The sequence below is a fragment of the Parasteatoda tepidariorum genome, chromosome 10, assembly GCF_982258835.1.
Source record: "Parasteatoda tepidariorum strain Cologne lab strain chromosome 10, Ptep-v5.0, whole genome shotgun sequence".
Taxonomy (NCBI): domain Eukaryota; kingdom Metazoa; phylum Arthropoda; class Arachnida; order Araneae; family Theridiidae; genus Parasteatoda; species Parasteatoda tepidariorum.
In genome coordinates this window covers 79,735,698-79,761,521 of record NC_141764.1, presented here as the reverse complement: position 1 = coordinate 79,761,521, position 25,824 = coordinate 79,735,698, and the positions used below count along the sequence as shown (strand labels likewise).

At 27.4% G+C, this 25,824-nt stretch overlaps 1 protein-coding gene across 1 annotated transcript; it reads right to left on the bottom strand.

Annotated features, from left to right (window-relative positions):
- Positions 1–215: 215 nt before the first annotated feature.
- On the bottom strand, positions 216–19,764 carry BBS8 (tetratricopeptide repeat protein 8). Its single transcript, XM_016057515.4, has 12 exons — positions 19,517–19,764; positions 17,783–17,961; positions 16,594–16,750; positions 15,405–15,539; positions 13,310–13,395; positions 11,634–11,721; positions 9,425–9,535; positions 9,203–9,342; positions 7,706–7,877; positions 5,053–5,175; positions 3,273–3,356; positions 216–452 (listed from the first exon to the last, which is right to left on the bottom strand). The coding sequence occupies exons 1-12, from the start codon at positions 19,616–19,618 to the stop codon at positions 336–338; spliced, it is 1,494 nt and encodes a 497-aa protein (XP_015913001.1). The 5' UTR covers positions 19,619–19,764; the 3' UTR covers positions 216–335.
- Between the last annotated feature and the right edge of the window lie 6,060 nt (positions 19,765–25,824).

Below are 25,824 nucleotides of genomic sequence, written 5' to 3'. Positions count from 1 at the left end.
AACATTATATATGCCAAAGAAGGATCTTCTAAACATCAAACCAGCATTGATGAATGAAATTTTTAAAAGCATTGTCATTATACCTAAAAATAAACAGTAAATTTTATAATGAGTTTTGTGCTTTGATAATTTGATCTGATTGTTTTATTATGATATGTTTTATCTGATTGTTTTATTACACATTATAACAGAATAATTCAGAATATATTTTAGAATGAAGATTTACAAAATTAAGATTTATTTTACTATTTACACAAAATGAAATTTAAATAAATATTTTCTACAAATACAATTTTCTTTGGACGGTTGCTTATATAGGATGGCTCTGAATCACATTATAGGGTTGTAAATAAACTCTTTATTCGCTTGAACAAGTCATTAGAATCTGTGTGTTCTGGATAGGCTTCCAACGATTTTTGAACCATAAAATGTGCATTTTGCAGATCTCCTACCTGAAATAATATTATACATAACTCTTCAATGAAATAGGTCAACTCTCTAATTAAATAATGTATAATTTCAATAATCAACAAAAATTGGCAGAATCAAATGAGTTTAATTTATTATTATTTTGTTTTTCTGCAACAAACAGAAAAACATATCTAAGGACAAAACAGTAAGTTGAAATTGAAATATTAATTAAATAAATTTATATATTAATTAAGAATATTATTGATTAATTAAGAATATTATTGATTAATTAAGAATATTGTTGATAAATTCTGATTGCTGGTTTCAGAGGAATTATTTTAAATTGGTTTATTTCATACCTTTCAAACAGAGAACACAGAGTTAAAATCCGAAGTAATTTTAGTAATTATATTTTTTCAAACTGTGGTGTTCCTAAAGGATCTATTCTAGGACCCTAATTGTATATTATATTCATTAATGACTTTTGTCAACTCAAACTTTTTGGTAAAATAATAACATATGCTGATAATTTCATAATTTTGTATTCTTGCACTGATTTAAATCAACTAATTTTTCAAATTGAATCTGATTTACGCGTAATTTCAAAATGGTTTACAGTAAATGACTTAAATTTAAATCTAAATAAAACTTAATATATATTTATTTCTGTTTAAGAAAATCAAAATTTAACTTAAATTTAAAATTTCACTCTCTCTCCTGTAAAAGTACTAATGAAAATTGTCAATGCTATATTCTACAATCTGTAACATCTAAACACATATTAACAATTTAGTTAAAAAATTGCGTTTTGTTTTAGTTAAATTTTATCATCTTAAGAATAAAATTTATTTTAATTTCGTGAAAGCACTCTATTACTTCTGGTTTTATTCTACTACTGGTTTTATTAAAATTATGGTGCAATAATATATGGTGGTGAATATAAAACTAATCTACTTCCTTTAATCTCAGTTCAGAATAAATGCTTCAAGATTATTAATTCTCTAAATATAAATAATTCAAGTATAACTACTACCAATATATATACAAGAATTAACCTATTACCATTTCGCCATAATGTATTTTTTTGTATTTTACTTTATTTACACAAAAATAAATTAATATGCAAATTAAAAACTAATGTGTCTGAAAGGAGACCAACTGAAATATATGAGATTCCCCACTTTATAAAAGAAATTTCACGAAAACAGTTTTTTTACTTAGCACCTAAATTATATAATAAATTACCATTCCATTTGCAAAACATCAAAATATATTCTTCTTTTAAGCGTGCTTTATTTAAATTTATGATGAACATTGACGATTTAGATCTCTATTTTTCACTTTAAAGGAAGCATTTGATTTTTTTATACCAGTCTTGTGCCAATCCAAATGAATTTCTTATGTTACCTTTGTTATTTTTTTTTCTATTATTACAGTGTTCAAAAAAAAAAAAAAAAAATTCATTAATCTTCAAAAATCTATGGATAATGGGACATTTTTAGGGACATGTCACATGGAAATTGAGGAGATAAAAAAAGAAAATTTATAATAAAGAAAATTCATATTTTTTTCCTTTTTCATTGCACTTTCTCCTTGTTCTAAAAACATAGTTTAAGAAATGATGTACAGTCTTGCCTAGTAAATAAATTTAATTCATAGAAGTTCCAGCTTTCATAGAAGTTCCAGAAGTGATAGTCAAATAAAACTTAAATAATCAAATGTTTCTAAAACTTTACCAGCTTTTAAAAACATCTCAATTCACTTATGAAGTCTAGGTGGCATTCAAAATCCTTTTAAACCAAATAGAACTTGCATAAATTTTGCTACCACTTTAAATGTTTAGGGAAAATCTTTGGTTAACACCTACAGAACTTGGTAGATTTTTTAAAACCCTTTCGCAATTTGAAAATTAATATAGAAGTTATTTGAAATGAATAATCACACGAAGAAAAAAAAACTGAAGTGAAAAATATTTTTGAAAGTAAAAATGATGCAATGAAACAAGAAAAAACACAACTGCAGACAAAATAAGTAAAAAGAAACCACAGTATCCAAGGAGACAGATGTTGAAAAAGCAGACAAATCAGGGTAGGATACATTTCCATGCATAATACAAAGCATAACTGACACTAATTTATAAATATAGTATTGTTGGTTTTTATAGCTGAATTCGGATTGTTCAAAATTTTACTTGTGTCATGCCCATGTCATATTAGCATAATAATCAAGACTTAAAACTATGTAGTTTTCCAATCTTGTTATAGTTCAAAAATCAGTTAAAATTTTTTCAAAAAATAATTTTAAAGAATTAATCTTTTATTGCAAAAGAGTGATACATGCAGAGTGATATGTTTTTGTTAAGAAGAATTATATCATCTAGTTAAATTTTTGATAGCATATTATCTGCCAGAATCTTTCAAGATTTACGAGAGCATTTTCAATACCATATCACAATACAAATTTGCGTTTAATGAAGCTACATCACACACTGCCAAAAGTTTCAAATTATACATTTCAGCAGTTCCTGAAGGGATTATGTTGAACACAGTTAAATCATGTTTATCTTTAGTCAAATCGGATCTCCAATTGTATTATTAAGCAATTAGTATTTTGCTTTATAAATATTTTTACATGTAATGTTCAGGATGTAATAAAGTTAAATTATTTAGTGTTTAGGATTTAACAGGATTCTGATATTCACACATTTATGCATTCTCACTTTGACAGTAAAAATTTGGCTCTGATTTGTTTGTAATTTCATAACATTTTTACATAACATTTCATCGAAACCATACCCTAGCAGTCAATTGATAGTAGACATTTAGAGTACTTGATAAAAGAAAAAAAATATATCTACATACCTTTTCTGAAAGAAGAGCTTGGTTAAAATGGGGCTCAAATAAATGTTGACCAAGATTTGCTGCAGCTACAAAAAATGCCTTAGCCTTTAAGAGAAAAAAAAAATTAACATACAGCATATCAGCAAACCTATATTACAATGAATTTGTTTTATGTTGTTATGCATACACTGAAAGTTTAAGTGTAGGCATAGCATCATGATCATTAATTATTTAATGGAATCACTTTCAGAGCTATTGAAATTAATATTTTAATCTTGTAAACAGTTAAAGAAAAAAGGTCTGTGGATGTAGTAGATATTGACAATGTTAACCTTCATCTATGAAAAGATACCCCAACATAGAATCGAGTTAACATGTCTTATATACTAGTAAATTGGGATTGTATTTTTGTAGTGGAAGATACACTACAGTACTCCCCCACCAGAATTATATTTGTGATAGAAATGGATGAACGGATACCACTAGTTGATTCATTGCTGTCTTGCGAGAAACCAGGAGAGCTGTATTAAGATCACCGTACTTTTTTTATGGTGAGAGCTGTATTAAGTTCACGATCGTGGTCGCTCCTGTGTTGTCTTTAGTAGTTGTGCGTATACGTTGTGCGTTACGTGTGTATGAGACTGAGTAACAACAGTGTGAGGAGGTAGATAATGTCGCAGTCACAAGTAGCAAGTCAACTGTTCAATGTGGATCATCCATCGAAGTAGGTGTGTTCAGATCGAAGTGGACGTTACTGCCAAGGTAGGCATGTTCACATCACGTCCGGGTCATCAATGTGGTGGTAATAAGATATCGGCAATGTTAACCTTCATCTTTGAAAAGGTACCCCGACATAGAATCGAGTTAACATGTCTTATATACTAGTAAATTGGGATTGTATTTTTGTAGTGGTAGATACACAAGGTCCTTTTCTAAATTGTAAACTGGGGTTAATTCAGTATAAAAGTAAAAATTTTAATTTATCTAATAACTAAACAAAAATCAATTCATGAATGACACTCTAAAACTCCTCAATGAAAAATCCAAATTGCAAGAACCAGACCCATTTTTCATCAATTTAAGGATTTCAAGTTTGTTTTGATTAATTTTTATAGTAAAAGCATGATACATACAAAATCTATGTCTATCAATTTGATTAAGAAAGATTTAAAAGAAATTTGTAAAATTATTAATCTATGAAAAATATTTAACGCTTATAAAAGAAGTTTTAATCAAAAATTTCCTACAATTTAAGTTCAGTTTTACATTAGTTTCAAAATTGTTTTGACCATTAAGAAAACTTTTGTTCGAAATTTTGATTTAATGAGATATAACATTGCACTTAAACATTTACTAATAAAACAGAAAACAAAACTTCAATACAAGAAAGATAATCATTTAAAATCAAAAACAGATGGTAAGAAGAAACTTTTACAGTAACTTTTCAACTATAATAGAACAGAACAAAATCAATGGCTACCACTGGTCACAAGTCAACTAAATATAAGCAATGGCAATAAGCAAGTTAAAAATGCCTCATGTGCATTTTTTAAATTATTTTTTTTAATAAATATGGAATTGTTACAAATATTTCATAATATCCTGAAAATTAATTTATTTCACGCTTGTTTCTTCAAATTTTTCTTCATTTTAAAAATAAACTTTGAAATGTTTACTATATTTTGAGAAACACTTCAAAAGAAATGCATTAAGTAATGCAAAGAAATGCTTTTACATAATAGTAACATTTCAGGATTGCCATCATTTTGTGAAAGAGTAGTATTTATAAAAACTAACAAACCTGGTCTAAGTTTCCTTTGGTTCCTTCAATAACACCAAGGTTGTTATAAGATTCAGCATGATCATTGTTTGCAACTAATGCAAGTCTAAGGCACTGAGTTGCAAGACTTTTGTCACCAATTCCCTGAAAATTGAATAAGATTTTTTTTTAATATATCGCTAAATCTATACTTTAAAAAAATGAAGAAATAAATTTATTTAAAAGAGAAATTATTATAAAAAGAAATTATTTTAAACAAATTGTAATTATAAAATTTCAATTGAAGAATGTTTCAAAATCTATTTTATGTAGAAGAATTACTAATAAGAGGATTTACACTTAATTTCAGAAACAAAATTAACTGATTTTTCCAAATTTTTCAGTTTCCAACTTCTGTTATACAGATCACATTTTTTACTATACAGAGCAATATGTCATAAGAAAAATATCTATTTTTAAATCCATAAGCCATGAAACTTACTTTTAAAGAATATCATTAAGAATATAATTTCTCTAGACAAAAAAATGTAATGATATACAGAAAATTGTAAAGCTCCAAATATAATATAGTTTATTAAAAGTCCCATTAGTCATAAAGCCATCATACAATATTATATCTTATATGTAATTAAGAACCAAAGTTAATTATATAGGAAACCTAATTATTCAAATTAAATTATAAAAAGCTAAATAAGCAGATTGAATTTCAAATGTGGTTATATTTAAGAAAAAAATTAAACAACTAATTAATAAAGAAAGGATCTTTTGAACAAATTTATATTACAATTTTAATAAAATCTAAGAAAATTTAACCATGTTTCAGACGAAGTTTTACAGAAAATTACAGTAAAATATATGAAAAAAATATTATTTACTATTATCATTATTATGTATTACTTTGAGCCTCTTTGGTTACTTGGGTATAGTTAAAGAGAGTTAGAGAGAGAGAGCTAAGTTATTTGCCAGGTTTGTTGCAGGATTTAGGGCATAAAATTTAATATTCAAAATTTTTTTTCTCTCTCTCTCTTTTTTGCGGGATTAGCGACCCTATGGGAATCCCATTATAATCATAGATGGTCTAACTAGAGTAATTTTTTTTATAGAAAATGATAAATAATGAAAGTTATTAATTAGATCCATGCATCTGGCATAAAAATTGATACATAAGTTTTAATAAAATTACATAAATAAAATTACCTATGTTTTAATTTTAGATTTAATCATAGCAGATTACTTTAATAGCAAGTATAACAAACATACATAAATACCATTTTTTGTTTGAGGAAAGGATATTAATTTAATCTGTTATTTATTTTTGAAGAAATCATTGTTGGGTGCAAACTAATTAAGATTTTTTTTTCCTTTCTCAGTTGAAAAACATAGCATGCTGTGAGAAATTGAGTATTTCAGTTTCTAAATTACAGAAAATAATAGATATATAATTCAAACCATTTGAAGTAATAGTTAACAATTATGGGAAATAAAAATATGTACTTAGTTTAATATATATTTAGAATGAATTAAATTTTTTAATAAAGGGAAGAAGCTTTATTTAATGTAGAATTACTTTATACTTAATGCTTAACTTTAAATTACATTTCTTTAAAAAAATAATAAGCAAAAAATTAAATATAAAATTTTTTTTCGCACCCTTTTCATAAAGTATGCACATATTTACGGACATCGTACAGTGAAAATTTAATACTGAATGACCCCGATAATTGAAAATTTTGGCCATGCTCATGTAGAACAGTAAACACATCAGCCTTAAAAACTAAGAAAGTAAATTGGCGTACAACCAAACTTAACTTCATAGAATTTTTTGGATTTTATAAAATTAATACAGTAGGGAACCGATTATCCGGAACAATCGGGACCATTGCTATTCCGGATAACTGATTTTTCCGATTTTCTGGATCGCTACAAAAAACCGTTTTTTTAATTGTTAAGCCCAACTAAAAAAAAAAAATATGTGGAAATAATCTTAGAAAGAAGAAAAAACGATGAAATAATACACCAATGATTATTTCCAAAATTATGGTAAGGTAAACATCTTTCAAAAAAGAAAGAAAAATCCTAAAATCTTTAAAAAAAATGGCGGGAAAATTTATCGAATTTCGCTCCGGTTCTTCGGTTTTCTGATTACCGGATAATGGGTTCTGTACTGTACTATATAAGTTATGCTCATTAATTATTTCTAAATTGGCTTATTAGAGCAATAAAACAATTTGTAAGTTTTCTGAAAATCATAAGACAAAGCAAAGAATTGCTTTCAAATGTTTGAAATAATTATTAAAATCTAAGCTGTTTTTTAAAAATATAATCATAAAACATAGTATTTTATCAAGTATTTTAAGTGTGAAAATAAAAATAAACAATAAAACATTAGTTAACAATAAATATGTCAACTATAAAATTACACATTATTGATGTAACATAAAAAAAAATTAAAAATAACTCTTTTTATTATTTTATAAAATACAAAAAGTTATTTTCTTATAATAAATAAAATATGTTCAAAAAATATTTTCAAAACTTCATATTTTCAAATTATTATTTTTTTTAAATTTTATTTCAGAGAAGAAAAATTTTTTTTAAAGAAATTCATAGTATAATAATTTTTTGTACACAGTAAAAGCAGGAGAAACAAACAGAAATAATAATTTACACTCACCAATGCTAAATGACCAATGTTGTACCAAACATCTGGTAAAGTTTCATCAGTAGCAAGTGAAAGTGCTCTTTCAAAGCACATAACAGCCATATCATGCTGTTGTGAGTAAAAACAACACAAGGCTAAATTGTTATATAATTCACTATTACACACTCCCATTTGTAATAATCTCCTGAAAGAGAACATTAAATAATTAATAAAATAATTTCTTTTCAGCTATTTTAATGAATTTTTATTATCTCTATAAATATATTAGTATTCTTTAATTTGTAAATTTAAAACACAAGAAGAAAAATGAAATTTTTTCATTTTTAATTAGCCTAAGCAAATTTCAGCAGAACCTTGAGTTGGTTGTATTACTTTTCTAAATTTTTAATGATGTTTAGATAACCAATTTAGCTTCAGATGAAATAAAAATAAACCCCTATAGTAGTGGTTAAGATAGAAGGATTATGGCTCGATCCCCGGTGGAAGCTTTAAAAACCCAACTAGCTTCAGATTCATGGGTACCAAAACGCTGGGAAGTAAATACAATGAATGACCAATGTTGACCACATTGCCAAATTCATGTCATAGTTTTCAAAATAGTAGAGCTTTAACCGCTCTGACCCTCTTGGTTGAATCTGACAAAAGTGGAAACAAAATGAGGAAACAAAAATTTGGTATAAAATATCAAACACAGAGAATAAGATAATTGATTCTTAATGCACAGAAAAATTCCGGGAATGCTGAGATATTGTATCTTTAAGATAATGTTATTCTTTAAAAAGAAAGATGTGCTCTTTTTTTTCAAAAAAAAATAATAATTATTAATTAAAAATGAAAAGATATTTTTGCCTACTGGATTTACAATTTTATTCATCAGTCGAAATTTTTATCTATTGGTCAACATTTTTATAAACAATACAACTGTATAAACTTTTATCATGGCAAGTGATTGCAAGCCAGAACTCCTGAGGCAGAATGATCAATAACTTTCTAAAAAACACTTATCCAAAGTTTTTACCTTTTTTCTATTGTTTACCGTTAATAAAAATTTTATCCATATGTCAATATTCTTATCCATTATTAATAACGATATAACTTAATAAAATTTTTGTGGAAACAAAATGATGCCCCATTTGAACTTCTGATACAGAAAGACTAGCAACCACAGAAAAACAATTTAAAGTTTTCTCTTGTCAACTGAATATAAAATTTTATCTATATGTTAATATTTGTATCCATCAGTTGATATTTTTGATAAAATGATGTCTAGCCTTAACTCCTGAGGCAGAAAGACCAAGAACTTTATAAAAAACAATTATCCAAAGTTTTTATCATTTTTCAATAGCTATAACAGCCTAAAATATCACCAATAGTGGCCTTAAGTGTAACAGCTCAACAGGTCAGGCCATTTTGGGGAAAACTACAATACCCCATCTGACGAAAATTCTAATTTATCAAAGTTACGTTAGTAAACAAGTATTTAAAAAAAATATATCTTTGCAAATCAACCTATAATATCTCAGAGCAACCTCAGGCTGATCATTGTAGAAATGATGAGCAGCAATGCATGCAATGGCTTCCACATCAATGGCTTCATAACTCAAAACATCTCTGTAGTACTTAACAGCGAGATCTAAGTCATTCAATCCCTAAAAAAACATTTTCTGACATTAAAACGCCTTGTAAATAAAAGACTACTTAATATCTATTTTCTCTTATGCATTACATTACCTCATAAATTCTAGCTGTATGTACCATAAGATAGGTTTCTTCTGGAAATTTTTCTAAACCTTGCTTGTACATATCAAGTGCTGCCAAGGGTTGGTCTAAGGCCACATATACCTGAAAGATAAATTTTTTTTTATATACTTAATGGAAAGATGGGAGACAAAATAAAATCTGTTTTAATAATGACTACATTTTTTATACATATTTAACAATGCTTAATTTTCATATCACAATTACATTTATAAGAACAGTTAATTTTTTGCAATATAAATTATTTCTTAGAACAGGGTGCGCAGCCAAATATTTCAACAAAAAATAAGCACCTTTTAAGTACTTCTTAAGCACTCAAAAAATATTTTTAAGCACTATATACATTAACAAAATGCAAAATAATTTTCAAAGACTTTATATGATCATGATAAAATAACTAGTTTCTGACAAAGAAATCTTTTCTTGATTATATTAGCCATTATAAAATAATCGAGAGATTTTAAGGTTTGATATCAGAGGGTGTAAAATGAAGTCTGAAATTGATAACATCTTGCAAAATGCAGCAGAGTTGTACATAAGAAGGCAACAATCTCACCGAACCGAGCTCAGTAGACATACATACCGACTCGCATTTCATTAAACATGTAAAATGATTGGCGCTTTCACATGCTATGGCCCAACGGTACGCCGAAATAAATTGTGAAAACGTTGAATAGAACAACGTGAAAAGCACGCTTTTGTATAATATGTGGCAAAAATCGACATGGTGAAGAAAAAAAATCTCATTTTTGAAAAGGGAAAATTAAACACTTTTTAAAAATTCCCAATGAAAAAAGCACCTTTAAGTGCTTTTAAATAATGAAAATCGACAAGAAGCACCTTTAAGCACTTTTTAAAAACGCTACGCACCATGTAGAAGCTCAGGCAGTTAATTCAGAACACACGTTTTATTCTTGGAACTAATAAATTAGTGAAAACATGCAAAAAACGTGCACAGACAATGTAATAAACCAGCATGCACAAAATGAATACAATTATGTTTATTTATAACAAACAAAAAAAAAAAATAATAAATTGCCTTATTGAATCAGTGTACTCATTAAGTCAAAGTCTATCAAAATTGTCAAGAATGAGATCTGTAATTCAGACAAATAAACTACAAATTGTTGAAAAATGACTTACCATTTATTTTAGATAACTAATTTGACACTAGAAAACTGAAAATTTTGTAATTTAACTTGTGCCTTTTTTTTAAAGCAATTAATCAATTTACAATATTCTCACTATCAAAGATTTGTGTTGATAAAATGGATGCAACCCAAAAAATGAAGAAGATCAGACACATGATAAACAATTTTGCTGATGCATATAGAAACATTTGGAGGTTGAGATTATTCAATTGCATAGTAACAATTTCTATTAGTCTATAGTCACAATTTTTCATTTATCTGTTGCCTTATATTGCTCTAGCCTCTTTGCTCAATTGGTTGAGTGATTCACAGTAAGACGGATTAAACATTCTTACACTTCATTTCTTATTAGATGGTATTGATTATAGTATTGATTATAAAATAGATTGCATAAAACAGGATTTTTTAAACTCCTCCAAACGGAGTGTAAACATTCATATTCGGAACAATTTTGACACCATCAATAAAATTATTTTCAAGACGTTTAAGAAAAAATCCTTGTAACAACAGTTTTATGATGGCTCTACATAATTAAATTAATTATTCTTAAAAAATTTCTTTTCTATACTCAGAATCTGGCTAAGTCAGGATTCAGAATAAAAGAAATTGACTCTGATTAAGACACTGGGTAAAACCCCTTCAGCCAAACATTTCTTCCAAAATTCCTTTCACAGTTTGTGGTACTTAAAAAGTTATTTTATTACATAAAAATTATCAAATTTCCACCTTTTCAATAGCTGCCGACAGGGGCAGTAAACATACTCATAACTGAATAAAAAATGGTGTTTAAGCTCAAACTAATTTTATCTCATAAGCTAAATTAATTTCAGTTTTTAAATCAATCTAAATACAAATTTTTTTTTTAAATATACCATTGCTAGAACTAAATGGCCTATTAAAGAAATAAGGTAAGCCTATTTCTATTTTTTATTTTTAAAAAAATATCTCCTTCAATAAAACAACGAAACTCAAAAGAATGTTTAAACTGAACTTGATTGAAAATAAAAACAAAAACCATTAATATCACATACTTTTCCTAACCATAAAAATGAATCTATCATGTCTTGTTGTTTAATTGCAGATTTGAACTGTTTTTCAGCATCACGAAACATTCCAAACCTAATGTTATAAAACAATAAAACATTATCATAATTAAATCTCAATATATTTTGTAAAGTCACATATCAGAATAACCACTTAATTAAAAAACAAAATTGGCCAGAATATTTTTATAAATCATATTTTTGTAGGCTTAAATGTTTTAACAATGTGCTTGGGCGCTACTTTTTATGAAAAATGTTTTTACAACGATTCATTAGAAAATGGGTATTTTCTCAAGGAGATAATTTAATCGCAATACATCTTTCTTATTTTAATTTTAAAAAATTCAAATCACAGAAATAGTTTACTACAAAATTCTTATTAATGAAAATAACTGAATTGAAAGGTATACTGTCACTATGGATTAACATAAAATATCAAGACAGTTTTAAATACTAATTAGACAATATATGCTGGAAATTAGTTATTTAAAGAAGCTTCCAATATTTTAAAAACTAAGACATGTATTTTAAAAAATTCATAGCTTTAAAAATTTATTATGATTATTATTCTTTTTAAAATTCAGTTTAATTAATATCAACATTTGACAAAGCGTAGCAAAACATAAATCATCACTATTAATTTCAGTTAAAATCTTAATAAGAACACCAGTTTTGGAGTATAAAATTATAAACAAATTTTATTTAGTTATTCATACAGGTTTCAAAGATAACTTTAAAAAAATTTATGACAAATCATGAATGAAATAGTATGTAAATGACAATGACAAACTCAAGTGATTTACAGAACAAGGAATCAAAATAATGGACTATTTCTCAAAAAATACTCTTCAGAGAACAAATTTTATAATAAAATTCAATATATTACACAGTATAATAAAATTGAAAGATATAAGGAATAGCATCAAAAGTATAGGGTCGAAACATTTTTAAATACTCATTTGTCAAATTCTAAAAAACTACATGGCTAATTAGTTATTGAATAAAATTGTAAATATTTTAAAAATTTAAAACATTTATTTTGACAAATTTAGCTTCAAACTGTTTTTTTAATTATTGTTATTTTTAGCTTTAATTATTATCTTCAGTCTAATTAATATTTAATAAAAAGTAGGTAACAATAACATATAAATCATCATTGATTATTTTGAAGAATTTGGCAATGTCTTTAAACTAAGAAGATGAAATAATAGAGGAAGAGTGAGTAATAGATGAAGATAATATGCTTCAGGCCTTAAGTGCACTAAGAGGATAAGAAGTAATAGATAAAGTAATAAATACAATAACATATGTAATATCAAGTAGAAATTTAATTTACAGAACAAGGATCTACTGTTTAAAATCTGGATTATTAACTTTATTTTAATTGCGCCATTTATAAAATCCCTTACTCAAAAGATCTATTATTTTATCACTTTTAAACATTACTTTCTAATAAAACGTGTAATAAGCAATCTAAATGTAAAATATTAGCTCGTACATTTCTGAAATCTTCTTCACAATAACTCCAAACAAATCTTTTTGAAAAAGGTATACGTAAATTTTAAATTCAAAATAACTTGTGATACTTTTATTCTAATAATTACCATTATTATTATAGACTATTTCTTCATGAAAGATTAAATTATAAAAAGTAAGTTAAATACCTGTAATAACACTTTCCAAGTTGAAACTTCCACCACCAATCCTCAAACTTGCAAGCTTGAGTGGCTTGAGCAGCTATATCTAATGCCTGAAAATTTTAAATTAATTTTTGAAATAAAATTTCTTAAAATTATAAAAAAATTCTTTAAGTACAAAAATTTAACAGTTATGTATTAGGAAACAAATCCGCTGCTGAATAGTGTCTCTTAAAAAATACAGCTGATTAATATCATGGAAAATTCAAAACATAGTAATAGAATATCTAAAAAATGTTTAAAGCATTATTACAAAAATACTTAGGTCTTTTTTGAAAGTAGTGGTATTATTCTTCCTATATAGAATCATAGTATTTTCACATAAAAACATACTTCAGAAGTAAAATAAGCTAACTTTCATAAGAGATTTCATTTCATTTAATAACCAAACTTAAAGTGTTTAATATTGTACAGATAATAAAATATTTTTGCACTAATGATACAAAAATCTGAAATTAACTAAAAAGGAAAATAATTAATATTTCAGTGTTGAAAACAACCATCCTAATCTAAACAACTATCTTGAATAAACAGATCTTTAATAAAATTTTTTATTTTTATAGATTTTGTTTTTACACTATCTTGTTGTTAGTCTATAAACTCTCATATAATTAGTATTTTATGATAATGTATGCATAAAACTAAAATTTTTGAGTCTAATACTTAATAACATAACATTTTATGGAAACTTATGCAAATGGGAGGAAAGAATTTAAAGTAACAAAAAAGCAGGGAATATTGTTTGCCATTAAAAGAAGAGGATTGAAATAAAATGACATAATTCTCTCATAGCATGCAGACGGCAAAGTTTCCTTTTATGGTGAGAAACTGTTTTGTTTCGAAACAACCACATAATCCTCAAAATAATCGATTATGGTCTCTACAGATTAAAAATTTGCTATATGCTAAAAAATCAATGCTAAGTTCAAAAACTCATATTTTATAGTACTTGGTTTTCTCAGAGAGGAAAACTTTTCTTAATTTTCTTTGTTAAAAAGAGTTAAAATTTGTTCAAAGGTCTATAAAAAATAGATTTTGAAGAAAGTTCTTTAGAAAATGAAGTTCTTTTTCTTTAATGTGTACTTATTAGCAAATCGATATGGGTAATGGGTGCAGCAAATGGATTTGGTTACCTATAGTAATTCAGAAGCATAATTTTTAAGTGGTTGCTACCATCTAGATGTTAAATACTGTTATTTTCATTGGTTATGTTATTTTATTGGATATGAATTATGTTATTTTCATTGGATTTTTTTTACATGACTCTGTTTGAATGAACTTAGCATTTGATATCAGTTGAACTTGTTTAGTTCATCGTGCAATCATTTAAAGTACTTGGCACTTTTAAGTACTAATTATGAAATATTTGATGCATTAATACAAACTCACCTCTACTGCATGCAAATGGTAATTAAAAGTATCGGAAATACAAGGAGTTACAGCATTGAGAGAGAAATCAGAAGAAAAGAATAAACAGATGAAATAATCAAACCATAAAAATCCAATTATATTTACATGGTTTGATGTAAATACATAATATTTTTACAATACAATTATATACAAATTTAGATATCCTGAATTGTCGATATCATTACATTTTTAGTATCTTAATTGTAATTTTGTGATATCCAAGTCTGACTATATGTATCAAATTATTTGATACTACAAGCCGTCTCCGTATACCAGCTGATCCATGTTTTTAATTAAGTAGAATTATAAGTAATTTGAGATTAAAATCTTAATAGTCAAAAATCAAGACAGTATGTAAGTATAATAGACCCACATTATTCAAGTGAGAGAGGGTTTAATTTTGTCTCTTACATGTTCATTTGGTATTGTGAGGAATTTGCTATTAAAATGTTTAGTACAATATATTCTAATTATTTCAATTGTACTTTTGATGGATAATAAATCAAATAAGCAACTTTGTCAAAACCAACTACAGCCAGAGCTAACTATTTATTGCAGTTAGGATAAATTTATAAAATAAATTCATTAACTAAAAATAAAAATATAAGTTAATACATTATGCATTTTAATAAATTAACAAAAGTTAAGTTACCTGTCTTATATCATTATCGTGGTAGTAAGCATACTCAAATAAGTACTTTGCTACTTGGGGCTGTGATGCATATTTTGCTATATTAAGTCTTGCAAAATTTATAAAAGGACCATCAGGTTGAGACAGCATTGATGCCTATATACAATGAAAAACATTAGATATATGACAAAATCTTCAACAAAAAAATGATACATAAATTTAAAACTTTGCTTAAAAAATAAAATAAAAGATAGTATAGTATTAGTTCAATTATTCTTCCACCGGGTGGTCGAGCAGTTAGAAGAACGAACGGTTCCAGGTTTGAATCCCGCTCAGGGCATGGAAGTTTCTCTCTGTGTGTTAAGCTCTGGTGTGTGAATGTGGCCCACCCTATGAATGAGTATCTGTGGAAGTGTGGCATAGGTAATGTTGCTCGCTTCTGTGACTTTCGTCACAAGGTGCTGACCAGGCAATGTAAAATGAGCAATACTTCCGGCACCTTCCATAGCAAAGAACGATAAGTTCGATGCCGGCCATTAAAAAAAAGTTCAATTATAGTATGCAGTAAATTTGAAATTTTAATTTTTTATAGTTAGATAATATTTACTAATCATAAAATGGATTCCTAGATAAAATCGTTGGTCTGAATACTTCAGTTTTAAGATTTAAAGATTTGCGCTATTGTCGAATCCAAAATCTTTCAGATCCTATTTTTCTGAATAAATGTGAAATGTCTATCGCATTGATAGCAGTGGTGTCTTAAATAAAATATTTGATACATCATAGAAAAGTAGAGAATAACAACAAGTAATTATTTCGATAAAGATGATATGGCGAAACAATTCGTTCTAAGCTAGCGCAATAGCGATCAAACTCCATCTTCTTTTCAAATAAAGCAAAACAAAGATGACCATTATCCAGAAGCAATTGTTTGAACTGCTATTCAAGTAGATATCAAATTTAAAGACTTCCATATAAATATGCTTAGTTTTAGACGATTACGCAATGTTTTTTTAAACCACTTTTATAATTATTTACATTCCACGAAATAATTATTAAATCTACAGCTCTCAATTTCCCATAGACAAACTAAAGCTTTTACTTTATCATTTTTTTATTCACGCCTTGTTTAAATTAAATATTTTAGCAGTTTTAATATATAATTTTGAAATGTATTATAAATAATTAAAATAATTATTATGAAACTTACTGTTCCCAAACGGACAAATCTACCAGATGAACTCGTTATAGGTCTAGAAGTGTAAGCTGTACGGGTACGTATGGCTTGTTCCATAGTACCAGGCCTGCCGGATTGTGTTCCAGGACGTATGACTCCAGACAAGGGTCGCCCAGATTGTGTAACTGGTCTAAACAATAGTTTATCAAAGTAGTTCTTAAATAATATTCTAAAAGTTCACTTAATAAAGGCCCAGATTTTGAAAACATTTACAATTTTGGACCATATTTCCCTTTCAGAGAATCTTTTGGAATGTTTCATTCATTAACAGGAATTTATTACATATTACAATTTAGAGTATTTGCTTTTTTTTTACAATTTAGGACATTTTAATAATGGGTCATTCTTTTTTATTTATTTATTTGCTTTTTAAATTGTAGCTCTAAATATTTCCATTTTCCACCATATGTTCCCAATTCAACATATACCTCAAACTTCAAAGAAAATTACAACTTGATTTTGAATAATACACAATTTCTATATACATTTAGGAAAGAAATATAATTCAGATTGAAATTCTTGTTCAATTATGGAGGGTTTTTTTTGTTGCTATTTTAAGAGCATTATGAAGAATTTTTTAAGACATCAAAATTCAAAATCTGAGCTTTTCATATTACATCAAACATTTTCTTAAAATATAAGTCCCGCAGTGACTAAACAGACCATTGAGCAAGTAAACATTTTTTAAAACAAAATATGGTGAATAATCACATTTTCACTATAAATAATCATAAGCTGGTAGAAGTTTAGGTGGGCCAGGCTGACCCTAGAAATTTTATTATTTATTCTAGAAGTGCTTCATTTCTTCAATTTCATGTTTAAAAAAATAAATAACAAACCTTTTATACACATAGTTAGGACTGATTGAGGGGATATGGGCCAGTGAAACAGAAATTTCATAATAATGCCAAAGAAAATTTTTTGTTTATTAGATCAAAACGAAAAAGAAAAAAAACAGCAATTAGAAAGAAAAACATATAAGATTGATTTCAAGATTTGAGTAATCTGAAAACAAATCAAAAGAACTTGAAATAAAATATGTACAACTTTTAGCAATTAACTGTTGGAAAATAAATAATTATAAGCTTTATCTGCAATCAAATAAAACTAAAATTTGATTAGTTAATAAGAATGAAATAAAGATAACATAAAAAATATTAACCTGTATGCCTGACTTGTTCCCTTTGAAGTATTAGGATTTTTCAATGAAGTTCCAGGTCGTGCCATTTGGGCTATAGAATTTTCATCCATGATAATATCTGCAATTCCTTCTTCATCAGTTTCCAAATCATCAACATAAACTTGTTGAGAGAGTGCTTTCATTTTCAGTGTCCATGCTGCCTACAATTACAACAATGATATAAAAAGACAAAGTCTATAAAATGTACTAGAAATGAACTAGTAACAATATTTTGAAATTTATAAATAAATAAAAAAAGGTAAAATTAAAATTCTTAATTGAAATATATATATCTATATAGTTGAAAATCTTTATCCGAAATTGGCGTGACGCTGGCAAACCCAATTTTTCCAAATAATAGGTTTTTAAAACAAACAAACATCAAAACATGCATTATTTGGATTTAAAAAAAAAATGAATGACACCAGATGTCAATTTCGTAAAACATTTTGTTATTAGGTCGAATTAAGTTTGATTAACTAAAGAATTTTTGATATGATAGTTTTTATATATCAAAAATAAATAAATAAAAGTGACCAAAAGATAATTTAAACTTTGTCTTTCATGAATAAAGACACGTTTTTGTCCTTTTTCCTCCCATTAAATGGCAATAGAGCTAATCAGATAAAAGGAGCATAATTTTTTTTTTATCTGATGATCATTTTGGAGTTAAATTCTGAAAGTAAAATAATCGTATAAAACAACAGCAGAACAGAACTGAGTAGATTTCTTTAATGAAAACATTCATAATTTAAAGAGAAAAAACTTCTTTGTCAGTATTCTTTTCAAAAACTAATAATATTCAGAATCATCAATATTCATAGAACAGTTAAACAGAGGTTCAAATATGGGACTTTGTACTGTGTATATATAGATATATAATATTGAAACCAATATTCAAGACTGATAAGGCATAAGTAAAACCTTTGTAAGTTTTTTACAGTTTACAAATCATGAGATAAATTCAGATTTTGAATGGCTTAGGAATGCACTAACTGCTTCCCAAAGGCCGATTGAGAATGACCTATGATCGCCCCCTCCCCGACAGCCAATAAAAAACTTATTGGAAAATACTACACAAGCTTTAGGTAACATAAAACATTTTACAACTTCTGCTTTTTAAAAAACTTCAGATTTTTTTTCACAAAATATAAAACAAAACAAAAAGTTAAAATTTATGTAATGTAGGTTACAATTTTAAATGAAAAATGAATGAAATGATGATGAATGAAAGAAAAAAGATTTTTCATGAAATGGCAATAAAATTTTCAATTTGGGAAATATTTTTTCAATGATGCTTCTCTAAAAAATTGCTACTGAAAGAGCTTGTTTTTATTTATAATGACACTTTACCTGTTTAATAAAATAGTAATGAATTGGTGAAATCATATCAATAATTCAATTTGAATTAAAGAACTTTTAACTCTGTAAATTCACAGCTATTTTTTTATTCTCTTTTGTGTTTGATAACATCAACAAATAGCTTAGCAAGAATTTATTTCCTTAAAATAAGGGAAGCCGAAATCATATCATTTCATATAATAATTTTATTTCACAGTTAATAATAATAAAAACCTAATTTTAATTCTCTATTCAAAACATACACTTTAACACATGTATATATATTGGAATGAATTGTTATTGTGTTTCATCATTATTACAAATATGCCTTTTAATAAACTTAAACAATGTTGAAGTACTTATTCCTCTTCATACTTCGTCATATGGTTTTTCATCTAATATTTGTGTACAAGTATCAGCGCATTTTTCAAAATGGTGTCGTCTATAATATGAAATTGCTTGAAAAAGTAGATCCATTTTAAAACGGTTAAGAAAATATTAAAAATAACTATCTATCTATTAAAACACTCCATTATAAAAGAGACCAGTTAAAGTTTTGGTAATTGTTGCTATGGAAACAAGAATGTGAGGGAAAAAGTTCATTTCACTTCAACTCTTCTTTTACTACGGGAAAGAATAATATTCGCAATTGCAGCGCTCGAATGCGTCACCTGGGGAGAGGACCGGTTCCATGGTTTGACCCTTCCCTCTCCTCCTCTTCTTGAACAGGAATGCACTACGATATTTTCCCCTTTCTTGATATTTTTCGTATTTAATTGTCACAAATAATTTTTAAACCTTGGTGTTTATTTTGGACCTTGGATTACCTAGGTGTTTTATTTTGGAACTATGTTCAATGTAGATTTCAGTTCCATATAGTTTCCTAACTTAAAATTTTTTAATCTATTTGAAAATCAAGACAGAAACCAACGTACTTCCTTCTCCTATGACTCTTCACACGGCAATGGTGAAAGCATGCGAAGTGTTGCCATGGGTAGAGAGTTTTGCTCTACGCTACCTGCAGCCCATTTCGATCACCAATTGGGATGGAACTGTTTTGGCTACCTCCACGCTGGTCTAGCGCGTTAACCCTACGAATTTGCCTACGAATCTGCACCGGCATCTGAAATTGAAGATCAAAATGGACTACAACTGGCGTCGAGCGGAACTCTCTTCCTATGGCAATACTTTGGATGTTTTAACCATTGTATGTGGAGAGTCATAGGAGAAAGAAGTACGTTAGTTTTTGTCTTGATTTTCATATAGATAAAAACTTTTTAGTTAGGAAACTATATGGAACTGAAAACTTCATTGAACATAAAAGGGAAGCGTCAAAAAAATTTCAAAAAAATAAATAAATAAAAAAATAAAGACATTTGTGACAATTAAATACGAAATATATTAAGAAAGGGGAAAATATCGTTGTACATTCTTATACGACTGAGAAAAGGGAAAAGGAAGGATCAAGACATGGAACCGGTCTTCTCTCAAATGGTGTATTCGAGCATTGCAATTATGAATACAAGCTTTTTACTGCTTATACTTCCGGGTTTGTGTTTCCAGTGTATATTTTGAAGCTATTTGCTCACACCGGGATTATTGACTACAGAAATGGGTTACAGGCGGCGCATAACAGAACTCTTTATCAATGGAAACACTAAGAATACTTTCACCATTAGTATGTGGATACCCATATAGCACAAAATAGTCCAGTAGATGTCCACTAGACGTCATCGCAAACGTCCACAAAGGTCAAAGTGGTCGCCAGGCGGATGTCCACAAGACATCCTTATTTCATCTAGGGAAGATCCAGTAGAAGTCTAAAAGCCGTCCATCTTAGCTTTCACGTGAATGAGATGTGGATAACTTGAACCATAGCTTATCCAGGAATGGACGTAGACAGCCACAGGAATTATTCCTGATCTGCTGGAGGACGTGTAAAGAGCATGTTCTTTGTTTATCGTTCGTATATGAACTCTGTTTTTTTGCATTTCGTATTTTTATCCCCGCAATAGATGTAAGAGTGTAAAAACCGAATTAAAAACTTTTATTTTGGTTTCTTCATTCTTATATCTATTGAGGGCATACAAATGCAAAATACTTAATTGCGGAGCTTGTGTAACATACAAAGGGCATGTTCTTTACGCGTCTTCGTATTAACTTTTTTAAAAAATTTTCGGTTATACTTGAGCAAATGACCTCGGTTTTTTTAGGAAGACTTTAAGGAAATCAAATGTTCAAGATGATTTCTAAAATTCCTCAGCCACCTAAGTACGCAGTGAATGAAAAAAAATCATCTCAATTACTAAATTTTTGAAATTAAAATGTGCTTTTAAAGCATAAATGTGATGCAATTAACATTGAAGTTTTTTTTTTAAAATACGGAATTCTCCTTTAGTTAAAAATATGAACATAAGAAGAATTATTTACGGTTTGAGTAAAATCAGGGAAAATCGCTTATATGATGATGATATTGACTATTTGATTAATGACTATTTGCTTCTTTATTGACTATTTGAGCAAATTCGAGATCTGATAAAAATTTTCAACGTTTGGTCAATTATCAAAACTAAATTTAATAAAACTATTGAGTATAATTAACTTAATGTGATCATACTTTTAGAAGCAATCTATTTCAAAATTAAATTACAAATTAAAAGCCTTCAAAAGTTCCTGATTTTAAAACGACAACACAATAAAAATTTTAAAACAGCATAAAGTATTTTATTATTAAAAATACACATTATTGACATGAACTTCCACAGATTTTTTCTTCATTCATTATCATGGGGAACAACAAGGATACATACTTATCTGTGGATATGCTTAAAGTCTCTAACGCATGCACGATTGTAATTTTTTTGGAGGATTAAGAGAAAGTAGATCTCTCACATAAACTTGGATCAATAGCTCCTCTCTTCCAAATCTACTTTTAAGTTGGCCTATAATTTTTTGATAAGCACAATTCCTGTCTACATGGAGGAAAACCTTTGATCAACTCTTTAGCAATGCTTACTTTTACCATGGCTTGTGATAGATACGAAAATTTATCATGCTCATTCAAATTGAGATCTTTATCAAATTTTTGAAATATAGTTCCGTCACACTTAACCCCTTCATAATATCTCTATTAAAAGCAGGAAGTTGAATTTTAGGATAAGGTAACAATGAATTTCTTGACAAAGTATTCTCACCAAATAAAGAATCTTTTATCTCAGAACTTGCAAATTTTATAAACTTCTGTTCCAAAAGACGCAAACGATCAATATTATATATATGTTTCCGATTCATCAAATTCAGCCTTGCATTGTTGCTTCATAAACTTCACTAGCATTAAGATTGTCACTGATTTTCATTTCAATCTCTAACAATAAGTTTGCTTTTTGTTCAATGACTTTGATTAACTTGTCGTCACTGTTTCAAATAAGCTTTTCTTTATTAAAATCAAAGCAAGCTTTAGAGAATTTTCTTCGATATCGTGTTAGATATTAGACTACGAATATAAGCAACCAATGACGAATTGGTGATAAGCACTTGACGAATATAACTTCGTGAAAATAACTCAATGGAATGGTATATTTGCTCAAATGACGCTTCTCAAATGAATTACAATAGGAAATTACTTATTTATCACATTAAACTTAAAAAATACTTGGACTTAGTAGTATAATAACCTGCACTCAACATTGATGCTTTTAGAACACCAAAAAAAAATCGTTACTATGGGAACAAAAAATTACTATAATAATTAATTAATTATCATAGTTGTTTTAACAATTTTTGGTAATTAAGTTAACAATGTTAGATACTATTTTGAACTCAAATGATAGAATTTCATGTGAAATTTCAATATCATTCGATCATTGATATTATCATAAATTTAAAGAGTTTTAGACATTAAGTTAATGTAAGTAAAAGTGGTTTAAGATTTAAACGGAAATGTAGAATTTGATGTTACACTTCAATATTGTTAAAATGTCATTCTTTGAGAAAAGGTTTTCGAAATTTCGAATCTAGTTTTTAATCAAGTTTAACAAAATGAAATACTGCACTGACCTACACGGGGCATTGAATTGAATGAAGAACTTTTATTCATTGAAATAGTAAGTTTTTTGTAACAAATTAATAAGTCTAAGTTTGTAAATCTAAGTTTGTAAAGCAATAAAATTACAGTAAACTCTCGACTATCCAGAATAATGTGGAGAAAGGTAGGCCGGATAATAGAAAAGCAGGATAAGATGAAGTTCCGCTTCCTACTCCTTCTTCCCATATAATTCAAACATATAATACACATTTGAGGATAAATAATTGATGCTGTTTATCAATAAACTGCAAAAATTTGAAAAACAGTGACTAAAAAGAGTCGAACTACGCAGGTTTTACAAATTTTGCAGTCGACAGGCTGATAGAAGGAGAGTGGTAGTTGATGATAACTTTAGTATTTCTCCTCTTCCCACGACAAGTTTTACTAATAGCTATCTAAGATTCCCCCTTTTTTTACCAGGGTAGGTAGTGCAGAGACCGGATAGTCAAGAGACGGATAATCGAAATTTTACTGTATTTGCATGGCAATTTTTGCATGAATAGGCTAATCATTAAAGCTACTACAAACATGCTTACAGTGAATAACATAATACATAGACTGGCAATAACTTTTATTATTTACTCACATACAAAAATAATGATAGTAATAATTAAACCTTGAAATTCAGAATTCAGAATTATTAGCCAGGAATATTCAGAATTATAAGCCATGATGCAGTTGTGATGCTAAAAACATTCAAAATTATAAGCCATGATGCAGTTGTGATGATGCTGAAAACATTCAGAATTATAAGTCATGATGCAGTTATAATGTTGAAGACATTCAGAATTATAAGCAATGACATAACGCTCTTGTGATGCTAAAAACATTCAGAATTATGAGCCATGATGCAATTGTGATGCTAAAATTATTTATAACTATAAATCTAGTCCATTTATAAACCAAAACAGCCAAGCTAAAACCATGCATGTCTCTGTAAAAAAAATCGTGCAATTTAAAATGGCGATAACGTGATACTAATATTTCTTAATATATATCAATTATGGTAATGAAACTATTCATATGTTTCATCTCAGTCATGTTTTTTTAAAACTTGATTAATTTTTTTTATGTGCTAGAATTACTTATTTCATTCATTATAAAACACGCGCGAAACAGTGTTTATAATTGGCGGATATCCTATCATTAACTCTTTGATGTATAAGAAATCAATTAAAGGGAAAAATCAGGATTCATTTCATTTTCACCAAAATATTAATTGAGTATTGAAATTGTTCATATTTATGAATTTTGAAACTTAATATAGTCAACATACAATGCGACTTCTTTTTATAAACATAAAAGTATATATTTGAAGTATAAACCAAAGTAAACTCAATTGCTGTTACAATAGTTCGTGATGATTTGTATTGATTTATACACTTTATAACTTAATATCTATGGGCATTACACAATATACATTTTTTTAATGAAACCGAAAATATTTTAATTATTAAACTTCTGTAAATTACAATACTTTGCAGATCACTATAGTTCGCGATAATTTGTATTTAGACTTGTACTTTGAAATTTAATCTAGGCATCACACAATACCACTATTTCAACGAAACTGAATATATATTTACTAGAAATAGAAGTAGAAACAAGTGATAATTGCATAATTCTCAAAATTATAAGTTCTTGATTATCTATATTTATATGTACTAACACTCAATTTTAGAAATTATCTTCAAGCTTATACAAACATAATTATGCTTACGTTTAAAATTTTCTTAAATTATAAAATAACGTGTGAATTTAATTATGAGAATCTCTGGCCCAAATGTATTCTGTCCTCTAGAAAATCCAAGCCAAAATAACGCAGGTCCAAATAAAAAAATGTGATTCAAATTAAAAGCGATCTCAATGAAAATGCATTATAAACTCTCGATGTGAGGAAATAAACTGTAATGTATTGAATGTATCATTTGGAGTTGTCAACCATTCATAAGTTAGAAATGATCAAATTGTAAGTTAAAAATGCTCCAAACACAGTTAGAAGTTTACTTCGTTTATAATTGAATATGTAATCAGCTAATCCAATTCAATAGTACGAGTTTTGAGTATTAAGATGAAATTTTAATGATTTGATGCAGAGATATTTGAAGTTATAAAGTCCGACAAAAACAGACTTAATCTTAAGTAACATATCCTAAAGAGGCAATTTTAATGATTTGATAAGTAGATGATATTTAAAAATTTATATTTACAATATTTATGAAGTCAGAGTTGAACAGACTTAATCTAAATTAACAAATCCTTATGATTTAATTTTAATGACTTGATGCGTAGATGATATTATAAGTTATGAAGTCAGAGAAAAACTTACTTAATCTAAATTAACGTGTCCTTAAGATGTAATTTTAATGGCGTGATATATTGATACTAGTTTTAGTCATGACGTTAGAGAAAATTAGCTTGAACTAAATTAAAATAAAGATGCTATTTAAATAGTTTGAAAAAAGAAGATATATTTCTAATTATGAAGTCAGAGAAAGCATTCTAATTCTAAATTAATTTAAAACTTTGGTAGTTTAATACGTAGAGGATATTTTAAGTTACAAAATTAGAGAAAAACATACTTAATTTGAAATAATAT

What these genes read in the sequence shown, in the direction of transcription:
- BBS8 (XM_016057515.4), bottom strand. Translation starts at nt 19,618, where the DNA reads ATGGATCTACTTTTTCAAGCAATTTCATATTATAGACGACACCATTTT. An exon ending in CTTGGAAAGTGTTATTACAG is followed by an intron (nt 11,722 to 13,309) that starts GTATTTAACTTA and finishes TTATAACATTAG; the next exon opens with GTTTGGAATGTTTCGTGATG. An exon ending in CCAAAGGAAACTTAGACCAG is followed by an intron (nt 3,357 to 5,052) that starts GTTTGTTAGTTT and finishes TTTCTCTTAAAG; the next exon opens with GCTAAGGCATTTTTTGTAGC.